The sequence below is a fragment of the Penaeus monodon genome, chromosome 10, assembly GCF_015228065.2.
Source record: "Penaeus monodon isolate SGIC_2016 chromosome 10, NSTDA_Pmon_1, whole genome shotgun sequence".
In the NCBI taxonomy this organism is placed as follows: domain Eukaryota; kingdom Metazoa; phylum Arthropoda; class Malacostraca; order Decapoda; family Penaeidae; genus Penaeus; species Penaeus monodon.
In genome coordinates this window covers 13,662,645-13,672,644 of record NC_051395.1, presented here as the reverse complement: position 1 = coordinate 13,672,644, position 10,000 = coordinate 13,662,645, and the positions used below count along the sequence as shown (strand labels likewise).

At 42.8% G+C, this 10,000-nt stretch overlaps 1 protein-coding gene across 14 annotated transcripts in view; it reads left to right on the top strand.

Annotated features, from left to right (window-relative positions):
- LOC119577865 (protein unc-13 homolog B-like) overlaps nucleotides 1–10,000 on the top strand; it is a 101,702-nt gene that overhangs the window by 54,646 nt on the left and 37,056 nt on the right. For 12 of the 14 annotated variants that reach the window (XM_037925481.1, XM_037925480.1, XM_037925484.1 and 9 more), the window contains 2 exons: nucleotides 5,202–5,343; nucleotides 7,375–7,501. In XM_037925481.1, coding sequence (XP_037781409.1) covers nucleotides 5,202–5,343; nucleotides 7,375–7,501 — 269 coding nt within the window. Of the gene's footprint in view, nucleotides 1–294; nucleotides 402–5,201; nucleotides 5,344–7,374; nucleotides 7,502–10,000 lie in introns of all 14 variants that reach the window. The other 2 variants (XM_037925485.1, XM_037925476.1) reach the window with 1 other exon arrangement.

Sequence of the window (10,000 nt, the reverse complement as noted above, 5' to 3'; positions counted from 1 at the left end):
CCACGCTCGCTCGGAGGGAGAAGAGCACGTTCTCTTGTCCCGCTCCGGAATCTCGCGAGATCTAAACGATTATTAAAAGCGCTTGCTCTTGTTTACTTTATATCGGCTTCGGGGCAGAAGTTGTCGTGCGCGGGTTTGCAGGCGCCCTACACCCGACGGAGACGGCGAGAGATGGAGACAAAAGCGACGGAGGCTTGACATTATCGGTGTTGTGTCTTTATGTTGAGTTACGTATGCTTAGTGATGTTTTCGTGATCGTTGTGTTAACCGATGTTGAATGTGCTTCTTCCACAGGATGACTTTCAAGGTGGATCCAGATACCCATATAGATTCACTTGAGAAAGCAGAAGATAACGTTTTAGAGGGGACCTCCCATTGGTCTTGCAAGATTGCAACTACAGGTCAGGCAAAACATGTACATACCGTGGAGGATGGAAGTATGGAGGCGTATGGATCCTTCCTACATGGTGGCGCTGCCGTCGCTCTGTATACTTCCATCCTTCCACTTCCCACCACCCAACCAACCAGTGCAACTCCGCTGTAGCGGCAGACAATCTACTCTACTTACTTCTACTGTACCCAGGAGGCAGCACCTTGTAGCATCCGACTGACTCGTTTATACTAATTTGATTATTTTTTTTATTCTCTTTACACCATCCCCGCCCTGATTGTCACTTGCTCTTACTGATCACTCCGCGTCATTCCCCACCACGTATTGCCATGCAGGCCTCTCCCGCGCTCTTAGTCACCGAGTCTTGCTCTCCAGAACCCACCCAACTTGTCTTACTTACGCTGTAATGGTTGCCTCTGAGTGATTTCAGTTGATATATATATATATACATATATATCTATATACATACATTTACCAGTCTTATTACTACTTTGCTTCACGTATTCCAACCTTGATTTGATAGATGGATCTTCCATTCCACCGTCGCTTCTGATTGCTCTGCTGTGAATGAATTACCTTTAATACCCAGTACAAGGCTGCGATCAAGACACTTCTCTTTTTGTGAATGGTAGAGGCGTTGATCAGTAGGCCAGCAGTTGGCATAAGGACCTAAATACACCTTAGTTGGATTTAATGATGGTTTATGCCTTGGGATTATCCACTGCTGGGAGCCATCTGGACGGGAATTTTGCCCCAGTAATTTTGACATGAAGTTAACCTGCCTGGACATCCGTTTAACGACGAGAAAGGAAGCTAAGAAATTCGATGATAAACCAGACTTAGATATTTTTTATAATAAAGTTTTTGAACACAGATCTAAATAGAGTTGATAACTCATTTTTAAAAAAGAAAAAAAAAAATTTTTTGAGCTCCTGAGCCCTTTTTAAGGAAGCTCCACATTTTTTCTTTTTTTTTTTACTTTTTATTTGTAATATTTCTGAGGGGGCCTATTTTGTAAATACCTTTAACATTTCCCGAGTTTTGTTCCGAATTAATGAGCGCTAAGTCTGATTGGCTGTGTTACTAGCTTATGTGACTAAGGCAGCATGGCAGCATGTTAACTTCATGAAGCAAAATGGATTGATACACCGGTCTAGACAATAGATTGAACCTAGTGTATATTCTAGAAATCCGTATGTAATGAGCACTTGGAACGTGTCTAGACATACAGATATGCTAAGCCCCATTTCTCTTAGTATTATAAAACTTAAAAGCATTTCTGTAAAGGCGGGGAGGTCGGCCCCTTAAATCACGTAGGAAGGTGCTGTCTTAGAGCTTCTTCGGCGCCTCTAGGAACCTAGGCTGTCTCGCCCGCCGCTAGCATTCCCGAATCCCGAGCCAAGAAGCCTCGGAAGCCTCGTGTGCACCCTGGAGCTCCAGGGTACTCCACTGAGCCCCAGTATGCACTCTGAGACCTCTGCTAAGAACCACTGCGTACTCTGAGACCTAAGCATACGCTAAGAGTGAGCTCTTGAGACCTAGTGTGTACACTTAAGGATGCTCTTCTGAGATTCGTTGTGTACCCTGAGACCCGCGGCTCTGCTCCTGGGACCTAGGGTGTACCTCGAAACTCAAGGGTGTCCTCTTGAGACTCGATGGGGACAGGATATTCTTCGGGAAGCTAGTGTGCACCTTGGCTCGCGAACTCTATGAGCCTGATGTATACTCTTGGAAGCTCGAATGTACCGTAGGAAGCTGAGGTACAAGCGAGGATTCTAGAATATACTTTTGGGAACTAGAGTGTTCTCTGGGACCCTAGAAAGCGCCCCACTGCTAGTTAAAGAGATTAGTCAACCTGTCTTGTGATCGACCAATGAGTGATTCATAATGTATGAACCATAGATGACTTAGAGAGAGATTCGAGGCTGATGATAGAACCAAAGGATATACTTGCAGGGTATATCGTAGATATACCGCAAGCTAGGGTAGATTACCACTCGCGGGCCCTCCTGGTGGTCGGCTCGGTGATCTATTGCTATCTATTATCTAGACCCGGAAGTAAATACTGCATGTCCAGTTTTGTACACTATTGTTTACTTTATGATCATGTGCACAAAGTTTGATAACAAGGGTGACGTAGAACACCCGCACCATTGCCCACACTACGCTAACTACCTCGTCTTCGGGTAGTTTTGTTGACGATGATGATGATGATTGGTGATGATGATAATGATGATGATGATGAGTTGTACATAAACAAAACGACGCAAACAAGCGCTTTCACACAATAGACGGATTAAGAAACCAGACACAATCAGTAGCGAGATAACGACATACTTTCATCACAGACAGCCAACTGGCAACAATACGGCGTCACGGCAGGTGGCCACTCCATTCCCTGCGGTGCCAGATGCCATGACACTCGCGAGGTGTTGGGTGTCTGGTGCCAAGAGCGAACTCGAGTCTTTCTGCTTGGCGCGATACCTATAGAGAGTCATTCGATAGGATTCTCACATGACTGATATCAGTGACAGCAACTAACGCCTATCGACTTCTTACAAATACCAAAACAGGATGGATTATCCTTGTGTAATTCCCCCTCCTCCTAATCCATTATCCTTCGATTTCACTCGCCATTAGTAACCCTCATTATTCATGTCTTATTCATCCTCTTTCCGTCTCGTCTGTCGCTTTCCTTCCACGTCCCTTACCCATTCTTGTCTCCCATCACTCTCCTTCTTCTATTACTTGTGTCCCCATTCACACTCTTTCGCTTTCACTTGTTTTATCAATCTTCGTTACCTTTCATCACTCTCTGTCACTCCCCTTTGTTTTTATTATATTCCCTCCCTTGCCGTTGTTTCAGAACTTCCAGGTCATTCTCTCTCTCTCTCTCTCTCTCTCTCTCTCTCTCTCTCTCTCTCTCTCTCTCTCTCTCTCTCTCTCTCTCTCTCTCTCTCTCTCTCTCTCTCCACACACACACACACCACACACACACACACACACACACACACACACACACACACACACACACACACACACACACACACACACACACACACACACACACACACACACACGTTTTCTTCTTCTCTTTATCGCTTTCCCTTATCCGTCTGTTTTTCCTATCTCACTTTTATATCACGTAACACTTTTTCTTGTGTTCCATTTTTCATCTTAGTCATGAACTTCTCACTTATTTCCATCTATAACTATTTTGTCATTCTACATTGTTCATACTATTCCTGAATCTCATTCCGCATCACGATAGCAAACTCTCCATCATTTCGGTGCAACATTATTTCCATCTCATTGCACTCATTGCTCTCAATGTGTCGGTTTGGTGAGTTAGTGGATGAACTGACTTACCCAACAACTCCCCCATTTACTTGATAATCTTGCTCTCCTATCTTTTTCCTCATCTTCTTCCGCTCTTTTCTCTTCCTCTTCCCCGCTCTCCTTATCCTCTCCCCTTCATTTCCTCCTCCTCTTCCCCACTTTCTCCTTTAACCTCTCTTTCCCCTAGTCTCTCCCCGATCACTTCTCCATCACCCCACCTCTCAACTTTTCCAACATTCCTCCTCTCCTTACCAACTCATCTCTCTATATATTATCTCATCAGTCTTCCCCTTTCATCACCTTACTTGCCCACTCCTCCATCATCTCCCTCTGGCCTCCCTCCCCTTTCCTATCCCCTCGTGCTCATATCTCCGCCAGATGGACCCCTTGGACCAACAGATTCCAAAAACAAACACACGGAAATGCACGAATAAACATACACCCAGCATGTAAACAAACTCACGCACATATACATACTCGGCGTCAAATTTACGGTAAAGTAAACACCAGCGCACGAACGCACACACACCCTCGCGCGCGCGCCGCACGCACACACACACACACACACACACACACACACACACACACACACACACACACACACACACACACACACACACACACACACACACACACACACACACACACACTAACTAACTAACTAACTAACTAATTAACATACATATGACCAAATAAGCAAAGAGGCATACTTATTCACAAACAAAGAGACCCCAGCAAGGCCAAAAAAAGGACCCCAAACACCACAAAAAAGGAAGACGAGACCTCCATCACAGACGATTCACCGACACACACACTCGTCACTCGTCACCTTGTACATAGTCGCGGAGGGACGGTGAATTTTGCCTCACTGTCCCCTCCCTGTACTTCTAGAGCTGGTCACTTCGCCAGCGCTCTGTACTAGCCATGACCAAAGTAAATTCTCTTGCTCCCCCCTTCCCCCTCCCCTCCCCTCCCCTCCCCCTCTAGTGTTCATATATTGTACGCTTACCCTGCGCCCGTCAGAGTGGTTGGCGCTATTACTATTAATAATTATTATTATTATTGTTATTATTATTATTTTGTGGTCTCTTATATGCTGTTCTATTATTCTATACAGATCCTTGGCTATAACAACTTTATTAGAATGTCTCCCTTTTCCCCCTCCTTTCTCTTACCAAATTTCATTATTCAAGTAGTAGGAAAAACAGTTATGTATATTTAGATAAACCTTTTCAAATATGTGATTCTTAAAAACGACATAGATAGGAGAAATAGTGTTTTTTTTTAGACCATAGTGTAGGTACTACTCCCTTATTTTCTTCTTTCACCCACAATTTTACGTATATTCATCTCAGTAACTCCCCCTCCCCCTAATCCCGAAACCCTCCCTCCCCGCCCCAAGAACCCCCCACCCCCACCCGGGCCCAGGAGGAGCTAACGCGAACCCCCTTCCTCTCCCTCGCCCCAACAGTGATCTGCGCGCAAGGCCTAATCGCCAAGGACAAGAGCGGGACATCTGACCCTTACGTGACCGTCCAGGTGGGGAAGACGAAGAAGCGAACCCACACCGTCCCTCAGGAGCTCAACCCCGTCTGGAATGAGAAGTTCTACTTGTGAGTCTCGGTGGAGGGGTCGCTGCGGCTTGTGTGTGCGGGGGGAGTGTGTGTGTGTGTGTGTGTGTGTGTGTGTGTGTGTGTGTGTGTGTGTGTGTGTGTGTGTGTGTGTGTGTGTGTGTGTGCGTGTGTGCGTGTGCGTGTGTGTGTGTGCGTGTGTGGGTGTGTGTGTGTGTGTGTGTGTGTGTGTGTGTGTGTGTGTGTGTGTGTGTGTGTATTATGATAATTATTATATATATATATATATATATATATATATATATATATATATATATATATATATATATATATATATATATATAAAAGTTTGCTTTGAATATTTAGTTACACCTGAGTCAACATTTCATCTAATCAGCGAGGCGCGCAGTTCAAAAGGCACTCCGCGCTTCTATCTTTGCCTTTCCCTTTGCCCCTCCTGTACTGGGACTCCAAACGTTACCAAACGTTTTTCAAGCTTAGCGAAACTGCCCACGCCATTCGTTTCATGTTTCGGCTTCACGCTTTCCCCTCCCCTCTCTCTCTCTCTCTCTCTCTCTCTCTCTCTCTCTCTCTCTCTCTCTCTCTCCTCTCTCTCTCTCCTTCTTTTCTTCTCTCCTTCTCTTCTCTATCTCTCCCTTCTCTCTCTCTCACGTCTCTCTCTCCTCTCCTCTTATCCCCTCTCTCCTCCCTTCTCCTCCCTCCTCCCCTCCCCTCCCCCTCCCCTATCAACTTTTACGGTCGACGACTTTTTTCCGTTGAGTTTTACGGTCGACGACTTTTTTCCGTTGAGAGTCAGTTCTTATCTGCATCCCTGATCCGTCTTGGAGTAAGTTGCCTGTAACCCCCCCTTTCCCCCCCCCTCGCCCCTTCCCCCTCGCCCCCTCGTCCCTTCCCCCCCTCTTCTCCAGTTTTTTTTAAGCTTATTCATGTTTAAGCTTCTTTCGCAAACTCGATTCCGTGCTTGTAAAATCAGTCTGGGGGGTATCGCTGGCTTCCGTGTAGAGCATTCGGTTCTCGTCTCATCTCTTGCCAAACTCAATTAAAGTTTAACCTCCTTTTTTATGATTCCTGCTTTTTTTTTTTTTTTTTTTACTTTACTCTTGGTTGTAAAAAAATATCTCATCGGGGCATAAGAGGAAGAGATAAAAAAAAAAAACGAAAAAAAGAGCGTGCCTTTTGTTTACATGAAAAATTGACTTTGCTTTTCATTTCTTCTTTTTTCTTCCTTGAATTCCATGTTTCCGTTCTTCTTTATCAGTTTTTAAAAACTTCTCTTTGTGTGTTATATTTCTCGTTCGTTTGCCTTTCCAACTCTGCAGTTTTTCTTTTCTTTCACTTTCTTCGAAAGATCAAAAAGATCTTACATCATATTCGTTCACCTTAGTTTGGTGCCCAATTTTTGTCCCTTTCATTTCTTTATGTTTTATTTTTCCTTTTTTATTTTCATTATGATGGTATACTGACAGTGTTGTCTTTTACTTACACACAATTCCAGTAATCTCCATTTCTCTCTCTTTCATTGTCCCTCCTCTCTTCATTTTTTCCTGTTTCTACCATTTTAACCCGATTCCCTTGGTTTCGTTCTCTCTCTCTCTCTCTCTCTCTCTCGCTCTCTCTCTCTCTCTCTCTCTCTCTCTCTCTCTCTCTCTCTCTCTCTCTTCTCTCTCTCTCTCTCTCTCTCTCTCTCTCTCTCTCTCTCTCTCTCTCTCTCTTTCTCTTGCTTTGTTTTATTTTCCCGCCTGCCGAGAAATGTTCGTCCGCGTTGTAATAACGCAATCTAACTATCGTAAGCAATTACCTAAGTATCTATGCAATCGTAAATGACTTTTCACTTTGCTATTTCATTCGTTCAAAATGAAATCCCTTTTCATTATTCTTGACTGAACTGCTTCAGACCACGTGTCGAATATGGGTTCGAGAATTCAAGCGTCTCCCCAAGAGATATTTTCGTGGCTTGTCTTCGAACCCCACTCGCTCTGCCACCCCCTTTCCACCCCCGTGACACCCCCCTCTGCCGCCAGTGCCACCCGCTAACCCTTCCTCTGCTTGCAGCGAGTGCCACAACTCCAGCGACAGGATCAAGGTTCGCGTGTGGGATGAGGACAACGACATCAAGTCAAAGCTGCGACAGAAACTCACGAGGGAGAGCGATGACTTCCTCGGCCAGACCATCATCGAGGTGAGTATGATGGAAGCTGTGATCTTGTAGTCTCTCTCTGTTTTCTCTTTCTTTTTTTTTTTCCTTCTCATTCACTTTTCTCTCTCCTCTTTCTCTTTCTCTTTCTCTTTCTCTTTCTCTTTCTCTTTCTCTTTCTCTCTCTCTCTCTTCTCTCTCTCTCTTTCTCTCTCTCTCTTTCTCTCTCTCTCTTTCTCTCTCTCTTCTCTCTCTCTCTCTCTCTCTCTCTCTCTCTCTCTCTCTCTCTCTCTCTCTCTCTCTCTCTTTCTATCGTTCAGTTTCGTTATGTGTATCTGTCTCTCTCTTTATGTCTATTTAACTATCTATCACTGTCTCTCTATATCCGTCTATCTATAGATCTGTCACTATCTCTCTATATATGTCTATATGTGTCGCTATCTCTTTCAGTCTATCTTTCTTTTACTTCCCCCTTTCCCCTTTCACTTTTTCTTCCTTCTCTTTCTCTTTCTGGTTCCCTTTATCTTTATCTTTCTCCCTTTCTATCTCCCTTTCCCTCTCCCATTTGCTCTTTCTCTCCTCCTTCTCCTTCTTCTTGTTCTCCCTCTCCCTCTCCCTCTATTTCCCCATCCTCCCCCCATCTTTCCCTCTTTCCATCTATCCCCCTTTTCCTCCTTCCCTCTTTCCCCTCCTTCCTTACTTCACTCTTTCCCTCTTTTCCTCCTTCATTCTTTCCCTCCTTCCCTCTTCTGTTTTCTCCTTCGCTTCCTTCTTGTCTCCTTCTCCCTCCTTCCCTCTCTCACTCTCGCTCTCTTTTCTGTCTTTCCTTTGCCTCCTCTCTCTTTCCCTTCCCTTCCTTCTTTCTCTTCTTTTCCCTATTCTTCTCGCTCTCCACTCTCCTTCTCCCTGCTTCTCCCGCCTTCACACCCCACGTCTCTCCTTCTCCCTCCTTCACTCCCAATCACTCTCCTTTTCACCCCTCCTCTCTCCTTCCCTCCTTCTCCCTCCTTCACTCTCTACCTCTCTCCTTCTTTTTCCTTCTCCCTCTTTTTCTCAAGCACTCCAGACAGCGTCCTCCAGCATGCCAAGGAGCTCATTCTTGTCCTTGTTGAATTAGACCTCCTTCGAGAGGTCATTGTGCGTCTCAAAAGAAATTGAAAATACGGAAAACCGGAGATGTGTAAGTGGTATTCAAGATATTTCTGAGAAAACAATAATTTATTTCTCCATTTTTCCTGTGTCTCGAGAGGAAATAGGGGATGATTTTTTAAGGGAATGGTACAGATCAGAGAGATAAATTTGAAGAATGGACGGAGAGATGAATAAGATTTTTTTTTATTTTTAAAATCGAAGAACTAGCGGCAGAGGGAGAGGGAATGAGATTGCGTTTTTGTCTTCCTTCTTGCTAATGGGGCAAGGTCGCTCCTCGCAAGGGCCGTTCAAGGAGGTGACGAGAAGCTTATACGTTATTCAAGACATCGAGTTGACATTCAGCTTTAAAGGCAGGTCTGCGCCCCGCCTCGCCCTGGCATGGCCGATAATACACAGTGAAGAATACGCGCGTGTTGAAAAAAGGGTTTTTTCTTAACTGGCCTTAATGGTGTGGTTCCTTCTTTTTTAAGGCAACGGTTTACATGACGGAAAGGTGTGTGTGTGTGTGTGTGTGTGTGTGTGTGTGTGTGTGTGTGTGTGTGTGTGTGTGTGTGTGTGTGTGTGTGTGTGTGTGTGTGTGCGCGCGCGCTTTCATTATTTGTATAGTGTTATTTGTCTTTGGCCAAGTTTTTAAAAGATTTCTGACGTGGGTGTTGATCAGCTAACTTAAGAAAACCTTCAATAAATAGTGCAATTTTCATGATGTTTATATTTCAAAATGAATAGAGAGTTATCCATGCATGATCAATGAAATTTATAATGATAATAAAAGGCAGAAAAATAGAATTAGTAAGAAAAATAATGAAGGCGATGACTACTAATATAAAGAATGATAATAATGATGATGAAACTAAATATATTAAATATATTAAAAAGATGATGACGATGATGATAATGATAACAATAATAATTATTATCATGATAATTATGACGATGATAATAATAATAATAATAATAATAATAATAATAATAATAATGATAATAATGATAATAATAATGATAAAGATATTATTAATAATAATGATAATAATAATGATAATGATGATGATAATTATGATGATGATGATAATTATATGCTGTCAAAAATAATAATGATGATAATAATATTAGCAGTAGTAATGATAATGAAATAATAATAATAACAATCACAATTATTATTGTTATTTATTATTATTATTATTATTATTATTATTATTATTATTATTATTATCATCATCATTATTATTGTTACAATAACAATGACAATGATAATGATAACATTACTAGTAATGATAATAATAACAATAATAGTAATGATAATAATAACAGCAATAATAAAACATAGTGATAATGATAATAACCATCATCATGATCATGATGATAACAAACTTGACTTGATAACGGTTCTGAAGT